General features: G+C 44.8%; 1 protein-coding gene across 2 annotated transcripts in view; it reads right to left on the minus strand.

Annotated features, from left to right (window-relative positions):
* The window catches only part of LOC119540361 (metabotropic glutamate receptor 1), a 377624-nt gene that overhangs the window by 14767 nt on the left and 341191 nt on the right, over positions 1-21666 (minus strand). The window contains exons 7-9 of one of the 2 annotated variants that reach the window (XM_037844493.1): positions 19860-19986; positions 9361-10291; positions 8981-9237 (exon numbers count right to left, since the gene is read on the minus strand). In XM_037844493.1, the coding sequence (XP_037700421.1) occupies positions 9153-9237; positions 9361-10291; positions 19860-19986 (1143 nt within the window). In that variant the 3' untranslated portion in view covers positions 8981-9152. Of the gene's footprint in view, positions 1-8980; positions 9238-9360; positions 10292-19859; positions 19987-21666 lie in introns of those variants that run through there. The other variant, XM_037844494.1, reaches the window with a different exon arrangement.

Genomic DNA, 21666 nt, shown 5'->3' on the forward strand with positions numbered 1-21666 from the left:
AATGCATTTGAAGTGTTTTAGGATCTTTGCCTTGTTTGGAAAATGATACAAAAAGTGACAGGATTAAAGAAACAAACAGACAACTCCTCAGTCACAGTAGGGATTTTAAACTCCCTTCTCAGCAATTGATAGAACAGGAAATAAATTAAGTAAAGAAACTGAGATATGAATGACATGTTCAACTGCCTTGTCCCAGTTTATATCAACACAACACTACACTGAACTGCTTCCGAGTATACATTCTCCCCAAGTGCTCATGGTACATTCATGACGATAAACCACACGCTTGGCCACAAAACAAGACACAGTGAATTTAAAATAACTGATAGAATCCCAGGAACATACTCTGTTCAAGGAGAAAGTAAATCAAGAATCAATAAAAATAAGCTATATGAAAATTCCAAAATATTTCAAGTTAAAAAAAACACTTCTAGAAAGTCTCAAAGCAAAAAAGAAACTACTTTGAACTGAGTGAAAATGACAATATATCATAGCAAATGCAGACCTTACAGGAGGAATTCTTGCTTTGAATGTTTCTGGTGGGAAAAAAGGAAGATCTAAAAGCAATAACTTCAGGTTTTCCTCAAGATACTTTTAAAAAGAAGCAAAGAAGCCCCAAAGAAATAGAGGGAAGAAAATGACAGGGTAAGTGCAGAAATCAACAAAATACAAAACAGGAAAATTTAGAAAAAATGAACTATGCCAAAGCCAATTCTTTGAAAATATTAACAAAGCTGATAAAGCCTTGATATGAGAGAGAGAGGAAAGAATGAATGAATGAATGAATCAGGGTAAAAAAAAGAGGGGACTGTTATCACTAGAGATCCCACAGACATTAAAAGGATAAGAAGAAAATATTATGAACATCATATCAGCAAATTCAAACCTTAAGATGAAATGACCAAGGACTGTGTCTGCTTTCTTCACCAGTGAGCCGCCCACGGTTTGTCGTGGAGTGAGCCCTCCGTGTTATGTTTTGAACAAGGGACCGAGGGGTGGGGACCTGCTGAGCTGCTGATCTGGGCAAGAGCTGAGGTCAGAGCCGCCCCCCCACCTCGCCCCTCCCTGCAGATTGCCATTATCCTTTAACTTCACCTCCATCACAGGCTTCATCTTTTTCTTTCTTGACATCTGTCCTACTCCCCATTCCACTCTCCTCTGAGCCAAGTAACATGGCAGTGCAATGCTTGATGAAGGGGAAAAACGGTATTAGTGCCTGCAGCCTCTGAGAGCATTTACTAGGGGCAAAGTAACAGGGTATTTTTATAACTGGAAAATTAGGGAGAGGAAGGTGATTTTTATTGTTATTGATTTCTTCCAAGTGGTTGTTTAGCAGCATCACTGAGGGACTTGGCCTAATTCTGTTAGCAGTGGATTCCTTGTACTTCTTGAAGACAATTGGTACAGAGTATTATTAAGTTGTCTTCAATTATGGGTGATTTCCCTCATCCCTTTGGAATAAAATCAAATTACAGACACATTTTTGCTTAAATATGTGTTGACTCTCCTCTCCTAGTCTATTAACCAATGTTAACAGCAAGAACTATTTTATTGCTGGCCTGTAACTTTGATGTAGGTTAATTCAGAAGACACTCTGCAAATGATCTATTTTCCTTAAAAAAGAAAACCCCTTCTCTTCCTGCGGCAGCTGAGACGCACCCCTGAACCCGGAGCTGTGTGGAGGCAGCGAGGACAGGCTCCGGTTTCCACGTTTGGCTGATGGGTGCGGGGTCGGAGCTGGCTCAGCACCAGGGCCGGGGCCCCACTCCCCTCCGGCGGAGACAGAGCGGTCATTTGGCTGAGCAGCCACCTGCAGGTTTCTGGTTTCCTTCTCTCATCCTTCCTGGACATGAGATGCTGGTGCGTAGAGTGACGCGCAGGGAAGGAAGGGCTGGGCTGGGGGCCTGGGCTGGCGCTGCAGAGACCATGCTGCAGGGTCCCGCTCGTGGCACCGTCGACCCCCGCTCTGGGCTCCTCCTCCTGGGTCCCGCCCTCGGGGGCAGGGGTGGGGGCGCTGGAAGACTTCGGTCCATGGCTGGCCATGGAGACCCCGAGTCCAGCTGAGCTACCCCCCTCTCTGCTGTGGGAACCATGCGGGGCAGAACCGGGTCACCTCCATGAGCAGCTGGACCCGATCAACACGGCGGCGCAGGGGCTTTGACATGGCTGGCTCTGGGCTGGCCCTGGGGACCCCAGAAACGGAGAGGCAGATCGAGGGGAGCCGTGAGGGAGGCGAACGGAGGTGGGGGGAGAGAGCCCTGGCCCCTTCCTCCTCAGAACCGCGCCCAGGCAGGCAGCCGGGAGCCCCCTGACCTTCGCGTGAGAAGCTGGTGCTGCTCCTTTTATTCTTTGTAGCAACCCCCGGCTTAGGCCGCTGAAGATAGTTTCTACATCCTGCAGTCACACGGTTCTAACTAACGAACCCTCATGGTCTGAAGCTTCCAAACCCACTGCTACTTTCATCCTCTTTCTTCATTCTTGGGACAGCTTCATTCCCTTGGCCTGTTTCCCTCTGAGCAGACAACACTTTGCACGGCACAAAGAACGAAGCAGATGATGTGCCAGGGAACCCCCTTCCCTTAGCGGCGGTGGGCCGTGCTGAACGGGGTGCCCGCCTCGCCCACTCCTCACACGGGGAGCGTGCTGCCCCTTTCAGCAGACGCGCCGCTCCTCCTCGCTCCACAGTGGTGCATGGCGAGGGCAAGATGGCAGCGCACAGCCTGGGCCCTGGAACGTGCTTTACCTGAAGGCACAATACAGAGTTTGGGGCTCGTTTGGGAACTCCACCCAGACTCCCACATTTTCATGACTTTAGCATCACTAGCTAACAGTTATTGGGATTTGCCGTGTGCTAGGCTGTGTTATGTTCTTCATGTGGTGGTTCTCATTTAATCCTCCTACCAGCTCTACCAAGTGCACACCACGATCCTTCCCTTCTAACAGCCGAAACACACAGAAGTTAAGCAATTTGTCCAAGGACCAGCAGCTTGCAAAAGGCCTCAGCCGGACTCACTAGGAATCTGCTCTAATTTACCCACCCATGTTAATCACATAATCACATTTCCTGTCACCCATCTCCCAGTTTTATGATGATTCCAGTAATCCGTGAAGTCTCTGGGGGCAGGCTCCAGCCTAGGGCATCTTCAGTCACTGAACGAATGAACCTGTTCGTTATTAAGGTAACGCACACACCAACACACACACACACAGTTGTTAGAGAGACAAAAGGGGAAGACTTTAGCCACAAAACAATGATTTGAGTTAATTTCTGCCTCTTATAAAATAGGTTTGTGAGCTGACAGGTACAGTCTCTTCATTTGCTCATGAGCCATAAACACCCACTGCTGGGAAGGCTGAACTCAGCGTGGACGTGACCCGCTGAGGAACGGAGGGTAAAACAAGAGGCCCGAGGACTCGAATGTGTCCGTCACACACATGTCTGAATCCGAGAAAAACGCAAGCGAGACCCAGGTTCAGAAGGGATCAGGTTCTCCCTATGGCTCGGTGCAGAACTGGAAATGCAAAGCTTGGGCAGCAAAAGTAGTTATTTCTGTGTTCTCTGCAAAAAGTGTGCTATTTACAAGAGAAAAAAAGGTCACCAGGGTAACTGTGAGTTTGCCACACCCATAGGACCGCGGCCCCCTCCCACCTTCCTCTCAGGGCCCCGTGCCCCCCACCATCATGCCAGCCTCCTGTGTCCCCACTGTCCTGTCAGGCCCCTGTGTGCCCACCCCCTCATCCCCTGGACCCCTGAGCTTGCCCCCAGCCATCCTGGGGGCTCCCACCCCTCTGCTGTCTCCCCCCACCCCCAGGTGAGCTTGCTCAGGGTCGTCTCCTGGTTTATTTTCACCAACGAGGTGTGGCCTCTCTCCAGCAGTGGAGGTGTTGCCCCTGGTCTCTCAAGGGCTCCAGGCTTCACCCCAAGCCCTGGACTCTCACACTGGCCACGTCCCTCCTGCCAAGGCCCCCGCTCCTGGGCCGAGTGTCCCCCAGCTCCACCGATAGCCCCAGAAAGGCTTGCCGCATCCCCAGGCCTTCTTCGGGCACTCTTCTCAAATCCGCCAACACGTCTTGGAGTCCAGAAGCCGGCACGCCAAGAAGGAACGTAGGTCTCCAGCCTGTGCTTCCAGCCTTTTCCCCTCCAGGGAGTGCACCCACAGGTAAGTGAGACCCCGTGCCCGGCACAAACGAGTTCCTCGGAGCACTTCACTGTCACGGCCGCTTCCGGTGGGGTGAGGCAGACTGCGGTGGCAGCCCACCAGGCGTGGGCGACGGGTCACTCACCGGGTTGTAGTCGCCCTTTCCCAGCTGGCTCCTTTCTCAGGGGTTACAAACAGGCTCACCTTCACCTTCCGCCCCTGCCAGGTCTCATGATCGAGCTCAGGGAAGGTCACGGACACATCCAGTGTTCAACCGTCACCCCACAGCTCCAGGCCACGCCCGTCCATCTGACCCTCTCGTTTGGATTATCACGGAACTCCCTGGCCGGTCTTCCTGTCGTCCATCTCTCCCCGTCAGGTTTGCACATAGCCATGACCTCCACGAAACATCGCTGCACGTTGTGGTTCACAGAGAAGCACCCTTCACCGTCTGTCCTCTTCTGCATTCCTGTCCCCAGCGCTGCCCTCTCCCCGAGTGTCGGCCACCCAGGCCCCGTGAGGCCCAGAGGGCAGCCTCCCTGAGCCTCCACGTACAGTGCTCTCCACCAACGAAACGGTCTCAGAACAGCAGTTTCCCCAGCGCAGAAGCATCCTTTACGGTCAACTCCAAGTGCCCTTTCACCGAGAAATCTTTTCCGTCCGTTCTGCAGACACTGCTGGGCACGCGAGGCGAGCTGCTGGCCCCCCAGCAGGACCCAGGACGTTTCTGAGCCCCCCTCACTGCACTGCAGGACTGAGGCAATCAGTGCCTGCCCCGTGCATCCTTCTTACCTGGGGTAGTGTCTAACGTCATCCGGGTGCTTTTAAAAGCAGACTGTGGTTGAAACAATGGTGAGATGGATACAGGAACGAAAGAACTGTAGATCCTCACAACTGCTACTACAAAGTGGTAAGATTCTGCAACAACATCAGTAAAATCTTCTGCTATGTTCAAATGAAGAATTATAATTTTCAGGGTTGTATATTGGGTGGTTAAGGGAAAAATGATCTCAGAGTGGCAGGTTTCCTTATTTATGAGCCGGAAGAGTGAGTAAGTTCTTCATTCTGAAGAGGAAAACATGTTGCTGGGATTTGACTGTGATGTCTGCTGGCTCACCGTGATATTTGCTTTCTCACTCACAGGAGGAAAGACAAATTGAAATGCTTACCCAGGACGTGATGAATCACACCACAGCCTTCTGGACGGCAGCTGTGGACAACAACACGTTTCCAGCAGAGAAGAGGAGGGGAGTGTCCCAAAGCATCTCTCCGTCCAGTATTTCACTTACTCCTTGCACCCAGTGAAACACGTTCAAATGTCTAGGAAACTGGCCCCGGAGGACAGGGACACTCTGTTTGCCTTAGGGTCCTCCCTATATCATCATCCTGACGGCTGCTTTGTCGTAATTTTTCAGTTTTGCCTGCTGTTACGTATGGCTGTTTGTCACATCTCAGCAATTGTGCTATCAAAACTATTGGCACTCATTGCTATTATTAATCCAGAAAATGACTAGAAATGTCAGTTTGGCAGCTAGTCATTGATATAACTTTTATTTTTAAGAAAGAAGCTATGCCATTTATGTCATATTTCAATTATTCATTGTATAATATTAACTTATTTTGCTTTAAAAGGAAGCAATAAGTAACTTGGATCCAAATAATTTACTTCACTATGATTTCCATAGACTTCTATGTGACTTCTATTGCCAAGCATGATAACTTTGCCAAGATCTTTATATTCATTGCCTAACCTGAAAATATTCAAATTAGGCCTGAATATTTTCTGACTCAAGTACATTAAATTATCATGTATCAAAGATAATTATGCTATTGAGTTGATCATCCTGGGTAGGATTATACCTAATTGAACTTCTACCTATAAATAACTCAGGTCGCACAAATGCCCAATTTATTGATTAACTCCCTCTCCAATAAAATTGCAGGAAATATAAAGCAAGTGCCCAAACTATGGCTGTGTCAGATGTTTGGTTGTGGAGAAAATAAAATAAAAAAATTAAAGTGAGCTTTGCAAAAACAGACTTGTGGCACGCTCCCTCCCATGCAACTCAGAAACAGCCTGTCAGGAGGATGCTGTTGGACTTGCAGCTGCTTGGGATAATGTTGGAGCAGACATATCAGATCACTTGGAAGATCTTCACTACAGCGTCTGTTCTGTGTTTACAGCACACAGACAGCTTCACCGTAAACGGAGCCGGCACACAGTGGCAAGCTCACTGGGCACTGTGCTCTCCGGAGTTTTCAGCCCCTTGCTCCAGTTGGCAAAACTCTGCTAGATTTTTGTTGCTGTGGAAAAATATTAGATTGCTTGTGATTTTCATAACTTTGGAGATAAACTGGGAAAACATAAAACAATAATTAAAAAGGTAAAAACATAGGCACTGAGTTTATTTATATTTTAAAATTACAGTCCCCCACAGTGCATCACAGAGAAACAATAGCAGGACACATGAGAAAAATAACTAAAAGAATGGTGGTTTTCCACAGAATTTAACCCTAGGTGCCCTCTGGGGGTCAGCTCAGCTGTTTGGTGCACCTTGGAGAAGCTACAAATTGTATTAAGAAAGCTGCCTGTTATAATTATTTCTTACTGTAATTGATCTGGTATTGCTTGATAAGTTATAGCCAATATTTGTGTAATTTTTTTGTGAAACTAGTACTTTCCAGACAGCCAATCCATTGAATTTCTCTGAAAACCAGGATCCCGGGTAAAAGTCCAGGTAATTTCCTTTCCAAGTCCATGGTAGTGACGGGAATATTTTTGGATGATAAGGGATGTGGTCCCTGGTGCGGGCAGGTCGTCAGAATGCCCTGTCTAGAGGGCTACGCGCTGGGAAAGGAGCCCTGTGCCTTAGTCTGCCAGCGCTGCTGTAACTAATGCGGGAGGCACGTTGGCTCCAGCGAGGGGAGTTTATTAGAGGGTGGAGGCTGGAGGTACAGAATCAAGGCACCAGCAGGCCGTGCTTTCTCTGAGGTCCGTAGCGTTTTGGCAGCTTGCAGGCCCCCCCAGCTCTGCCTGCCTCTCGTGGCTGTCTCTCCTTCTGTCTCTTCACTCCTCCTGTGTCCAAGTGTCCTCCGTGTATCCTGGGTGCGGGCCCACCCCACGGGGTCCGGGAACACCTTCGCTGGTAACGAATGGGCTCACACACACCGGAGAGCGGTCAGGACTCGACCTTGTCTTTGTGGGGGACGGGATTCGATCCCCAGCCCGTGGGGAAGCCCCCATCCTAACAGCAAGACTGCTCCCCCCGCATTGGCGAGTGCTCCCTAGGGCTGCACCCGGCTGTGCCTAGAGGCCCCGGGGAGGGGAGGCTTTCAAACAAGCAGGCTCCTGGCACCAGCACAAGACGCTCTGATCCTCTAGGCCTCCTCTTTCCACGAAGGTTAGAAGAAAAGCTTTCAGAAATCACTCACGACCAAAAGTTATGTGAACATCTCTGAAGAACCAAAATAAAGGCAGAAATGAGGAAGATGGAGCTGTGTGATGGTGGAGGGCGGGACCTGCCTAAGAGACACGGGCTCCCGGACCTCCCAGCGTCCAGGGCAGCTTCTCCTGCTCACGTTGCTTCCTCTCACTCCTTCCCTCTTAGGAGAGAGTTTGCAATGCCGTTTCACTCCTGAGCTCTGTGCCTGGGGTCTGTTTCATTCTCATTTCATGGTGCTGTGGTTTTGCTCTCGTGCTTATCCGTAGCTCTCCAGCAGCCCCCCAGCAGCCGGGCACCGCTGCACACGCTGGGCACTGGCTAGCAGGGATGCCACGGCGAGGGCAAAGACCGACGGGAAGCACCTCCTGGGATCAGCACTTGAAGAACTTGAAATAGGCACAGCAAGAAGACAGCGTAAAGTATCAGCTTCATCCTTAATGCTGATAGCATTTACGGACGTCTTTATTTAAATGACATAACTTTATGGATTTCAAAAACTCATGCTTTCCCGAAGACTACCTCATCCATATCTCACCCCGATTATTTGATTTCTGTAAAAGACGACCATGTGCTGCTTGGCAAGTAAAGAGACAAAACCCAGAATTTCCAGGCATGTGGATTATTGGTATATTTAAAATGAGAAATTTTATACCTGTTAAAATGTGGGCAAAGGACAGCTAACTACATGGAATGTTGTTTCAAAGTCACACAAATTCACAGTGGCTCTTTCTATCCATCCCCCTTACCTTGCAAACCTGTTCAGGAGGTAGAGAAGATACAAAATGCTGTATATGTTATAATTATTATTAAAATTCTTCACATTTAAAGGATCATTCAAACAGTGAAATTAATACAGCTAATTTGGGAAATTGCTTGATTTTTGAATATTTCAGTTACCTTCAGAACTTCAAGCATCCATGTTATTTTAAAAACAGAATGATACATGGAATTTGTTTCCATGTGTCTCAGAGAAAGATGATGCATGTAGATTTTAACATATGCTTCTTTGTAAAGCAGTCAGGAAGAAAATGATAGGAAAGTGTTCACTGCACCAACTGCTCAGAAGAATTACCAGAAAAGAAGTAATCTGGGCTTTGATGCGCTCCCCTAATCTCGAGTTTGGGGCCCGCTGCCTTGACCTGATTCCTTATTTCTTTTGGTGCCTTATGGCAGAAACCACTCTGGGCATGGCCTTACAGGAGAGAGAGCCCAGTTCTTGTGTAGCATTGTGGAATATCTCACTGAAGTATATCTATATTAAAGTTCAGAAAACAGAGGGAAATGATTAGACAGAAATATGGGGTCTTATTTCTGGACACAGCTGGGGCCCAGCTCATTTGAAATTACCATCCCCTAAGGGCTGATCTTCCTTGCCATCCACCCCAGGGATGGCAATGCTGTGGCTCCAGAGTGGTAAGAATAAATCAGAAACTCTTCCACTGTGGTCTAAACTAGCGACCAAAGGTAGTGTTTGCATCTCCGACCCACGCCCGGTGGAGAGAGGAAACACATGGAAGGAAAGAGTCAACAGCAGGGCTGAACCTGTGGCTTCTGGGGAGTCTGGGTGTGCTCAGCTGTCGGTCGCTTCATGCTCTTTGCTCAAAGGAGTGAAAACAAAGAGGACCTGTAGCTCCCCATAGAAAGAGAATGTGAGACTTGGAGAAAGGAAAAAAGAAAAACTTTAGGCGTGGAGGAAAATGCTTTAGACAAAGATTAGACAATACGAAGGAAAGGGGGAGAGTGGGAGGGAGAAGACACAAGCGCGGCCGGTGACTCACTTGGCGTTCCCGGCCCCTGGCTTCTTTCTCCGGAAGATGTTGAGGAAGGTGTTGGAGCGGCAGGGCAGCTTGCCGTCCCCGACGTGCATGCGGACGACGTCGGAGGTGGTGAAGGCACTGCGGACGTTCCTCTCGGGCTTGGCGATGATGATGTACATCTTCGGCGTGAACATGCAGCCCAGGGCCACCGTGACGCTGAGGCTGACCGCGAAGCAGGTGGTGATGATCTTGTAGTTGCTCCCGAAGTAAATGGGCACGAAAGCCAGCCAGATGATGCAGGTGGTGTACATCGTGAAGGCGATGTACTTGGCCTCGTTGAAGTTGGCGGGCACGTTGCGAGTCTTGAAGGCGTAGTAGGTGCAGCTCATGATGAGGAGCCCGTTGTAGCCCAGCGGGGCCACCACGCCCAAGTTGCTGGTGTTGCAGATCAGGTAGACCTCCTGGATGCTGGGGTAGGACAGAACGGGCATGGGGGGCTCCATGATGATCAGGGTCACCACCAGGGTGAGCTGCACGCTGATGAGGACGGAGGCGATGATCACCTGTGCCCAGGCGCTCATGAACCTGGGCTTGCGCGTGCAGATCTTCTTCTTGCTGCCCGCCAGGATGCGCGCGATGCGGTTGGTCTTGGTCACCAGGGCGGAGTAGCACATGGCGGAGGAGAGCCCGACCAGGAGGCGCTGCAAGTAGCAGGACGTGGTGGTGGGCTTGGCGATGAGGGTGAAGGGGCACACGTAGCCCAGGAAGATGCCGGCCAGGATGATGTAGCAGAGCTCCCGGCTGGAGGACTTGACCACGGGCGTGTCCCGGTACAGCACAAAGATGAGGGTGACGAACAGCGTGACCAGGATGCCCATGCAGGAGAAGGCGATGGCGATGATGGATTCTATGTTGCTCCACTCGAGGTAGCGCACAGGGATGGGTTCACAGCCTGTGGGAGGAAAAGGGATTTATAAGGAGGCCAATGTTTCTACTGAGCAATGAGGACAATGCTGACTCATTACCAGGGGCAGAGCTGTATGAGCAGTGTCCACGGTTCATGTTCTTTTGATGCTTTTCAAAAATGCCTCACAATTACATATGCCACACCTGAAAGTTCATGTCCCCAGATCTAATGTACAAGCTGTTATGGGTTGAACCATGTCTCCCTGAAATACATGTTCAAGTCCTATGCCTGGCCTGGTAAGAGCACAGTCACCAGGGAAATAGAGTCACTGAAGATGTGGTTAGTTAAGATGAGACCAACCTGGATTCGGGTGGGTGCTAGTCCAGTAGGAAGAGCGAATTGGGGGCAGATGCCATGGAGAAGGCCACATGAAGATGGAGAAGGCAGAGACTGAGTTTTGCTGCCTCAGGCCAAGGAACTCCAAGGATCTGCAGCAAACCCCAAAGCCAGGAGGCATGGGGCAGCACGCTTCCTGCATGCCTTCCCACGGAGCACAGCCCTGTAGGCATCTGGATTGTGGACACCTGGCTCCCATGACTGTGAGAAAGTCCAGTTGTGTTGTTTTAAGCCTCCTGTGTGTGGTATTTTATTACAGAAGCCCTAGAAATCTAAGACACAGGCCGAAAGTGACATCTTGTACTGAGAGAAATAACATTTCCCTCTAGCACCAGCACCATGGACAGCTGCCACTCCTGGTTCTACACTTCCACGCAAAAAAATAAAAAATAGGGAAGCTAAGCTGTCTCTCTAGCAAAGGTAAACTATTAATGTTAACAGAGAGAGTTAGTAAGAAATAAACTAATAAAATTTTTGTTTTTTAGTTGCTATTGTCCAGAGGCAAGTCCAACTCATAGAAAGTACATTTTCGGCTAGCAGAATGTTTTAAACATAAATCTAATTTCAAGATTAGGAATTAGAAGAATCAGGGCTCTGCCATTTACCACATAGCCCCATATTACTCACCCTAAATCCTACCCCCTTAGTTCGTGCCTGATCTGCACGTGGCATCTGAGGGCCATGGAGTTAGCAGCCGTTAATGGACACCAAGGAATAAGGGAGAGTCCTGCTCACCCAGCGCACTACAGGGGAGACTTCGTGTTCCTACAGGACTGGATTATCTTTCCCTCCAAATGGAGAATAAAGAATCTGTTTGCCATCAGAGTGGGAGAAAAATTTGTTGGGCACTGAAGACTTCCCCTTCTAGGAATTTATTTTGGTCTTGGCCAGTATTTCCCAAATTCTAAGAATAAAATTATTTCCATACATCTAGGAAAGGACTCATTGTTCTGTAGCCATGGTAACAGGGAGCCACCTGTTTCATTGGTCAACAGCAGCTTGGTGCGGTGACCCTTTTACAAGCTCACCAATCGTGCATCTGTCCTGGCTCCTGGTAATCAGGGGCAGAGGTACTCTGATAAACGAGTCTCGGCTGGGTGCTCAGCTTTCTACAGATGATGGTAATGAGCGTCTGCCTCCCAAAGTCCACCCACCACCCGCAAGCTCCACACCTTCCAAACACCCCATCCAACACCAGCCCATACTCCCTTATGACGGTGAGCAATACATTCAGCTTTTGTGTTTGAGTTCCAGTTACTTAGCCTCACCATCCTTTCCCATTTTGGGAGATTCCAGCAAGTTCACTTTGAAGACTCCCATTTGGAAATGTTCTAGGCGATGCCACATGACCATGACCACTCACAGGCCCCTCATACCCAAACGCTGTCCTTCTGTCCGACGTGCTACCATGTCTGTCAGTCTTGACAAAGTTCTGGGCTCTGACTGTAAATGTTCTGAGCTCTTATTGCTGAATTTATTTGGTTTTCCTGGGATCTGTGACCATGTGGGTCTTTGCATAACATTATTAAACTTAGGTCTTTGTGCGATTAGGCCTATATCTTCGTATTAAGTAATTCAACCTTTTGGTTTGAGCCACACCATTTGGTAATTATACCTGGGTCTTTTTATAAGGCCATCAGATCTGCTTCAGATATCTACAGTTTGATAAATAATTGTTTCCATTCATCTGCTAATGGGAACATTGACTCTTCTTCCTTTGCTTCTGCTATTGTTTATCTGTGTGTACAAGGTCCTGCTCATGCATTTTTGTTTTGCTTTAGGATTGTCATTTTCTGTTGAATGTACAAGGGAGTAGACCCCTGAGATCAGATGGAGGGGAGACCTGGAGGCTGGTGGCTGGAGACTACTCCACTGGTGACCAACTTGGGAAAAGTGATTGGGCCAAGAAGGCCTCTGGTCCCCTAGGAAACCTTTATGAGGGTACCTCCTGTCTTGCCAATTTGTGAAAGATCCCATTGTTTAGTCTACATTCTGGATCATTGTGCAGTGTCTTCCTGTTCACTTCCTGTACTCTGTTCACAAACACACATTCCCGATGGACTGAAGTAGCCTCTCTCCCTGGTGTCTCTGTCAGTCACAAACCCTTCCTATAAGAACTTCTGCTTCCTATGAAAGTCACACTCACACTTTAGTCCTAACTCTCATCATTGCTTTGAAAAATGCCATATATGTAGTCTCTCTATCAGCTATCTATCATCTGTCTATATAGAGAGATTTAGAAATACAATATGGGGGACTTTTGATATTTAATAGGAACTCTAGAAAAATTAGGGGATGAAATGTCAACTACTCAATAGTCAGCGTGTTTACTAGGCATATTGAATCTGCAAAATAACATTCAAATTTCAATATAGTCTCTCCTATACTCTTCAGAACCCTCTGACAGCCACCCTTTTTGCATTTCTACCTTTTTCTGTGCCGCTGGAGCAGACTTTATAAATGAATTCCCCTTTCCTCAGAGTTTTCACTGGAAAAGATCACATTGTAGAATTACTAGAACACAAGTCAGATCCGTAGAGGTGGAATTAAAACCGTGGTCTAGAGCCAAGTAAAGCGCTATAATTAATGACTTTCCTAAACTTCAGGGATACAGGCAAAATATTTGCTTCAGAATTTTTTTAAAATACTTATTGTCCTGTGTTACATATTTGTACCAATTAATTCAATTAATTATCAGCCTCTCAAATGGAGGAAAATGTTTAAAAGTAGTAGAGAAGAAAAGAGAAGATTTAAATAACAGAGCTGGGTAAAATACAAAAAATGAAAATTGAAAATACATTACATAAGTGATTTCAGGAACTTCTCCTTAGGGTAAGATTGAAAAAAGATTCAAAATTTTAAATTAAATAAAGAAAATATAGACTTTAGGAAATTTTAAACACTTCTGGGGGTAGACTCAATGGCTGTCATAGGGATGGACTGTATCTTCTCTTCCTCTAAATGGGCTCAAAGCAGAATGAGGGGATTCAATCAGAAAAAAAAGTAAAATTGCCAATTTAGAGAATAACTGGCAACTAAGCTAGAAATCAACTGAATTATGGCTCTTCAGGTAACTAACTAAAGGGCTTTAATCTCTATGTTTGGGGAGCCTATAGATAAGAAAACTTATAGAAGCTATAAGCAGAAGGGTCATTTAAAGAGCCAATGTCCAACGTTGGCTGAAACACAGGACATTGGCACCAAAGAATTCCCTGCAGCTTTCGTTCCTACATGGGTGCCTTTAGGTCTGCTCCTAATCTCACTAGCAATAGAACATCAGATACCGTTAAGTTAATAAAACCACTCAAATATTGAAAATTTCTAACAATCTTATGTCCTAATATATAACTGATACTTTGAGATTACTACTAGAAGAATACTTCTTTATTCTGTGACACAACACCTGCAAATTTAATAGATAGTGCCTACTTCTAGGCAAGATTTACTGAAGTTCCTGCACATGATCAAATTATAGTTGCTCTAGACATGAGGATGCCTGCCCTATACAAAATTCAAGAAATTGTCAAAGAAATACTTTTAGTCAGAGAATCACCATGGACAAAAGACTCTGCAGAAATAGGGATATTGTTTGAAACAGAGCACACAGCCTACGGGCTACCATATAACCTAGATTATCTTATGTCTTTTTGCATAAACTTGAAAATTCTACCCTATGCTCTGGTTGTATTAACTCAGCTATGTGGCATGTCCATGAACCATCGCCCATTGGGACGGGCAGCTCCTAAGATAGCTGCCAGTGATCCCCACCCCCTGGCATTCAAACCTGAGTATGGACAGGCATGTCATTTGCTTCTACTCAGTAGAATGCAGCAAAGTTTATGGGATGTCACTTCCATGATTAGCGTACATAAAATAATGACTTCCGCTAGCAGGCTGTCTCTTGCTGACCCTGAAGAAGCAAGCTGCCATGTTGCCAAAGCCCACATGGCCAGGAACTGAGAGTAGCCCCCACGCAACGTCCAGCAGAGAACTGAGGCCCCCAGTTCAACAACTCCTGGGGAGCTGTATCCTTCCAACAGTCATATTCATGAGCAGGCAGGGGGCTGTCCCTGGTCAAGCCTCGTCTTGGACCCCTGTCCTAAATGACATCTCGATCACAGCACAAGGCAGAGGGCCTGGCTAAACTGTGCCCAGATTTCTGGAGTACAGCAAGAACTGCAACATAATAAGTGTGTGTTGTTTTAAGCTGCTGAGTTTTGGGGTAACATGTTACGCAGCAATAGCTGACTCATTCACCCATTAAAAACTATCCTTTTGTTCAGTAGCCAATGCTTAGTCTCCTTGCCTAAAGGGAATTGTTAAACTAAATTAGTCAAAACATCTTCAGATCTTATAATAGTTCTTTAAATCTAAAGTAATAAATCCTTATTACTAACAGAAGCCATCTTTTATTTTCTAATAGTTAATTAACTGATTATGAGTTATTGCTACTTCTCCCTCCTATATTACTGTCCACTGATGTGATATTCCCATCCAGCCACTGTATGATCCTTATTCAATGAAGGAGAATTTCGGGATTGTGTTCATGTCATTAAAGAAGCATCCCTGCCCAGGACAGAATGTTGGACACTCCAGTACTAAACCCTGATCCAATTCTGTTTCCTTATAGGTCTTATACTAAAAATAAAAAAGGTAAAATATTAGGCCTAATAGACAATAAGTAGTGCAGTAAGTCTTCTAAAATGCAGTACTTTACTACAATCTAAATTTTTCTACCATCTTTATGACATATTAAATTGATAAATTACAAGAGTAGTTAAATGAAGTGATAGAGGGTATGCTTTCAGAATAACTCACTTATTTAATGTGAACAGAAGCAACAATGCTTTTGTAAATGTCCTCAGGTATTTTTTAAGAATAAATGATAATATTACTCAATGTCTTGATACATCTAAAATAACTGCATCATAAATGTTGAGACTCACAGAAAGGAAGGTACTGTAGATACACTAAAAAATACTAAAGAAATATCAAAGAAATATTTTAGAGAGCATCATGCCAGACTGCTCTGACTAAAAGTTGTTATGTAAGGGTCTCATTTAAAGTAACAACAATAATTAATTTGTAAATAACAAACCATGGAGAAGTTTCAGGATCCATTATAGATATACAACAACTGTCCATAAACATTCTGAAAAGAAACACCAGGATGAATGTGTTGTGAGTTCTGTGAGGATAATACATGGCAACACCTGAATGGCTACCATGTAGCACCGGCAAAATATCTAATGGACGCTGAATAACATCTTCCATGAATCAACTCATTCCAGTAGGGACAAAATTAGGCACAAAATTAAACACTGATGGGAACACTTTTTCAGAATAGCAGAAGATGTAGCCATTCCGTACCTCATTTGTGATTTGATTAACCTGGAAAAATATAAAGGTGGGGCACGGACTGGCACAATTCCAAAAGAATTGAGCGTCTCCAAATGGACTTTCTACAGCTGCTCTCTCTACAGTTTATGACATGCACTAGTTTATTTTCTGGAAGGATGGAACTATTCCCTGTTGCAAAGCCATGAGACTCTCAATGACTAAAATACAATTACATTTTGTATTTCTCAGCTAGACATTCCAATTCATCAATCCATTGATATGTGTACATTTCATCTGGAGGAGCTAGTCATGAATTTAAACCATGCTAGGCTATCTTTGTTACCCTCATCCTATGGAAGAATGAAAGGAACCTTGGTATTACTGAAGGTTACGCCCATTAGTGATTCTAAACCGAGGTTCTGCGGAGCCTCCAGAGGCAGAAGCCCATGGAAGTTGACTGTTAACCCAAGTACCTTGGAGCAAACTGATGGCTAATGAGTAGACAGCTTCTGTGCAAGACCATCCTGAGAAGATTCCTGTATGTATCACATTCTCCTCTGTAGTTCTTGCTTATACATACTTTCCTTCTTTACTGATTTAAAGTTATACTGATAAAGTTAAATATCTGACCTATTCTTTAACTTTCACCTTACTAGTAATAATAACTTGCCTAAGCCTCAGCTTTACTAGAGAAAATCATTACTTTAGCTCAGTAATTCAATTATATGAAGCTACTGCCAGTAGAACAATTTTGAGAAATAACATAGAGATGTTACACGAATTTTTCAATAATGATGCTCTTTTTACATACAAATATTTCATGAGTTAAGGTATTTGAAAGGATTCAAAAGACCCCACAGAATATACTCATGTAATGTTTTATTTAGAGGTGAATGGTAGAGAACAAGAGATAGAGTGAAGCCAGCATCAAGGAGCCAAGAAATATCCAAGGGCAAGCTCTTGAGAGCCTCATTTGTACGTATTTCCAGATCTGTACCGGGAAATATTGGAATTGAGACAGCTCAAGGCAGAAGTTCCCAAGGGTGTCTTTTTTATGCCCCTCAGGTCATGTAGCCAAGACAGGCTGTCTGCTCAGTTATGGCAGGGGAAATCCATTAGTCAACAAATTGACCAGGATTGTCACCAGGGGAGTTCAAACTTTAAACAGCACATCCTAAATCCCACTGCCCTTAACACGGCCAAGAGTCAAAGACAGACACCCAGGCATCCCCACAGGTAATCACAGAGCCCGTAAAATAACCTTGTCCTGTAGAGTGTAACGTACTCGAATGAAGCAAACGGTCCTTACTCTAGAAGAAGGGAATGCAGGAGTCTCGTGTTGTAACAGTAAGAGTTTGTCATAATCACACTCAGAAACGATTTCCCTACTGCTTCTCTCTGATTGCTGCATGTCTCGTGAAGATCCTAGATTCTTTTTCCCATGTGGAACCAGGCTCTTCAATGACAAGAAACAAGGTTATTTTTATATAAGAGTATTGATTATACTCACAATGGAAGATCTCCAGGGAAGAAAATATATGACACTGAGTGTCTTTACTGCAAAACATTAGATGTTTTTAGAGTTTTTAGTGTTTTAACAATGTTATATAATAAGACAGAAGTTCCTTTTCATGTGTGAGATCAGCCCTAATTAAAGTGGCTGCATGGCGGTGGGAGTGATGTGCTGACAAAAGTGTGGGCAAGTCCAGAAGAGTGCAGATGAGAGGAAACCTCTAGTACATCAAAGCCAGAACGTGTTTCTCAGATCAACCCGAGAAGGAGGGCAGCTTTGTGTTTGAGCCTCTTCCCAGATCAGCTGAGCTCCAGGTAACTAGCAGAGAGGAGCAACCCAAGTTCTCAAAGATGATGGAGATGCAAGGAACCTCTTCCTCAAGAAAAAGATGTCCAAGAGGGATCCCATGCAATGAAGGAGGATGAAGATTCTAAGAGAAACAAAACACGAGCAGTAGGGAGGCTCGAGTTCAAAAGGAGATTGGAAAAGCTTTCCCAAGCCAGTAGACTACATGCAGCCAGTACATAAATGGCACAGAAAGAGAGCGCACAACCCAGGGGCAACAAGCCTGGATTCTCACTGTGGTTTCTCTATTAACTGTGTTGACCTTGATGAACTTGGGTGAGTCCCTTGTCTCTGATTCTCTCGATTTAACAAGCATTTATTGAGCATCGATGATGTACAGGGGCACTATTGTGAGCCAGAGCAGTGCTCTCAGCAGGTGGACAGGAGCTCAGTGCATGGGAATCTGTGGTCTCTGAACCACTGCATGGGAAGTTCTGGAGGCACGTGAGCTCAGGTGACTTTCAGGTACATTCAAGTTGAGGAAACAGCTTTCAGCTAGAGAATAAGAAGATGAATGCGATACAGTTTGAACCTTCAAAAATATTCTGATCCTATTTCCTTCTCTTTAAAACTGGCTTTTGCACTAGGTGATTTCTAAAAGCTTTCTGATTCTCATTTTGGTTTAATTTTTTTCTAGCAGAACTAACATTTTACGAGGTATTCACAATGATTATAATTTTCATTATGTGACAGGGTTCTATGTCCCCAGCCATCTTTGATGTACTTTGAGTAAGCCATGCAATTTCTTTGTTTCATATTGTTATTGTTATTGGGAAACAAGTAAAAAAGTCAAACAACAGCCAGGAATTTTATGCTCATTGTTTTTTTCACAACAGCCAGAGAGGCCTGGGACCAGGGGTCAGCAAGCTGGGTTCTGGCTCTACTTGGCTGTGTGGCCATCAGCACAAGACTTCACCTTCCGGGCCCCAGCTCTCTCTGAGAAGAGGGTTTGGGCTACCCTGTCAACCAATTCTCTATAGCTCTTTAAAATTGTGAAAGAGTTGGTGGAACACACCCTCATTTGTGCACCTGTATCAGGATCTGCGAAAAAAATTCATATATATGAGCCTTGTCCTGAGAAACTCCTGTGCCTGTGTGATCGAGCCACCGGAGTGGCACAGCTCTTGCTATAGGGAGACATCTCTCACCTTCAGTTATTACTCTTTGCTCCTGGGGCAGCTGGCCTTGACCACGCCCGCGGAAAGCACTCCCGTGGGCCCATTCGGTAGCTTCCTGACTTCTCTCTCATTTCCTGTCTAGTCCCTCCACACTCCACCAGGGGCATCTTTCTGGAACGCAGATTCTGTGATATTCTTCAGCCTCTTGAAGTCCTGCCTTGGCTCCCCTGTGCTTACAGACGAGTCTGAACACCTGGGCAGCAGGTGTGCGGAGCCCTGAGCAGCCTCTGCTGGGAACGTGCCCAGTGTCGTCTGTGGACGCTGCGTCTACCACAACCCCAGTGCGTGTACCATGGCTTCCCCAACTGGTCATAAACTTTCATGCTTCTATTTTCTGTTTGGAACAGCTTTCATCTCCTTGTCTGCCTAGCTCTCACTGTAGCACTTTATAAATATCTCTATTGTATTAATACTTTCTTTAAGCTGTATTTTCCATGTTTTTGCCCTGGTAACTCTTAAGCAAAAAAAAAGCTGGGTGGGGGGGGGGCTGTTTCACTTACCTTTACACTTTTGGGGCCCCCAGGGGTGCCTCAGACATTGGAGATGCTCAAGAAATGGGTGCAAAGATAAACTCAGGTGGCTAGGAAGGCTTTCAAATATAATTTTAAAAGAGAAAAACAGAAAACGACTCTCCAACAGGATGTCCTGCTGCACATGGATTCACCATCATCTTGGTTTAAATGTCTTTCCTTTCCAGTACGGATGACGGACATCCTCTAAGAGAGCCGCGCTTGCTCTTTGCCATGAGGGTTTTAAGAGTTCCCTGTGACTGCGTGGAGAAAGGCCTGCACCCCGGACTGGCCAGCAGTAGGGGACGAGGTTACCAGGCAGCCGCTCCTACCTGTGAGGTCGGCATTGGGCCACCAGCCCAGGTCACAGGCTTTGCAGGTGAAGTCGTCCTGCACATACTCGTTCTCCTTGCAGGCCGTGCAGATCCAGCAGCAGCTCACCTCCCCCTTCCGTATGACCTGCAACAGAGCGAGAGGTCGGGTTCCTCACCGACAGCTCCCCAGACGACGGGGCTGCAGACCAAGACGTGCTTTCACACCGATACAGAAAAGGGCTTGGAAAGCCTGCCGTGTGCTGATGAACCTTCAGAAGGTGGTCTGGAATCTATCCGCTTTCTTTAGAGCTCAGATGTGAATGTCAGTTCATTCTAAGCTAGGTATGGAGGCTTTTCAATAATGACTTCTTTTATAAAGTGAAATGATAATAGTATTTTAGCAATGTTAAAAAAAGCAGTTTAATTTTATCCTTTTTAAAATTTATATTCATTAATTACTCTCAGAAATGTGAAAAATAAACATTTTTCTTCTCTGAAAGAGCAAATAATGTTTAACTATAAAAGTTCCTATGGAATAAACATTATTAATTCATTAAAAATTGAAGAATTATTAAAATTTTTTTTAATTATGTGTTTGAATTATGGACTGTCGTTCAAGAGAAACTTCACATATATAAAAACAAAATAATAGCTAAGAAAGTAAAATCAATTACTAGCCCTGACTGACTCAAGTGTATTCAAAAGACCACATCAATTAGAAAATTATGAGTCCAAAATTACTGTGTAGGAGCTTATCATCTGGGCAGTTCAAATTTTCACCATTTTCACTTTATTTAGCAAACGCTTTCATATTTAGATAACAAAATATAAACATTTAGATAAGGATAAATAAACATTGCTACACACTATATAAACATCACTGCACACTGCATATAAAGTGAAGTTATTTGAAGTACAGGAGTTATTTAAAGTTCAGAAGTAGGTCTTGCTTTTATATCCAGTACGATAATTTCTGTTGTTTTATGGAAGTGTTTAGTACATTTACATTCAATGTAATCATTTATATGGTTGGATTTAGATATATCAACTTGTAATTTTTAAAATCTGTCCATCTATTTGTTCCCCTTTTCCTCTTTTTCTGAGTTCTTTTAGATTAAACAAGACTTTTTAGTATCCATGTTATTTCTGATAAAGCCTTATTAGCTAAAAGTTTTTGTTTTAGTGGTTGGTATAAGGTTGGCAATATGCACCATTAACTTATCACAGCCTACATTCAAATAGTATTATACTGCTTCATGTGTAATTGAAGAACCCTACAGCAATAATCTCTCATTTTTCCCTCCAATGTTTTATACTCTCGTTTTAATTACATATATTAAATTACATATATTAAATTACTTATATTTTAATTACATATATTTTGTAACCCCCCCATAATGCATTGTTATTATTTTTGCTTTAAACAGTCAGTTATCCTTGAAAGAAATTTTTGAAATAAGAAAATATAATTATATTTTATATTTACCCACACATTTACCACTCTAGTACCCTTCACTTTTTCCATAGATTCAAACTTTGGTATTATTTTCTTCTGCCTAAAGAACTTTTTAAACATTTATTATTATGCTGCTCTGAGAATTATGATGACTCTCAGCTTTTACTTGTTCAAAAAGTCTATATATTGTGTTCAATCTCAAAGAATATTTTCACTTAGTATAGAAGTTGACTGTGACAGTCTTTTCTCCTTCTAGCACTTTAAAGATGTCCCTCTTTGTTGCCTTGTGTAGAATTCATGACGAGTCAGCTGAATTCTTATTTTAACTCTGTATGTAGCAAGACTTTTTCCTCTGGTTGATACTAAGAT

This window comes from Choloepus didactylus, chromosome 7 (assembly GCF_015220235.1).
Source record: "Choloepus didactylus isolate mChoDid1 chromosome 7, mChoDid1.pri, whole genome shotgun sequence".
In the NCBI taxonomy this organism is placed as follows: Eukaryota; Metazoa; Chordata; class Mammalia; order Pilosa; family Megalonychidae; genus Choloepus; species Choloepus didactylus.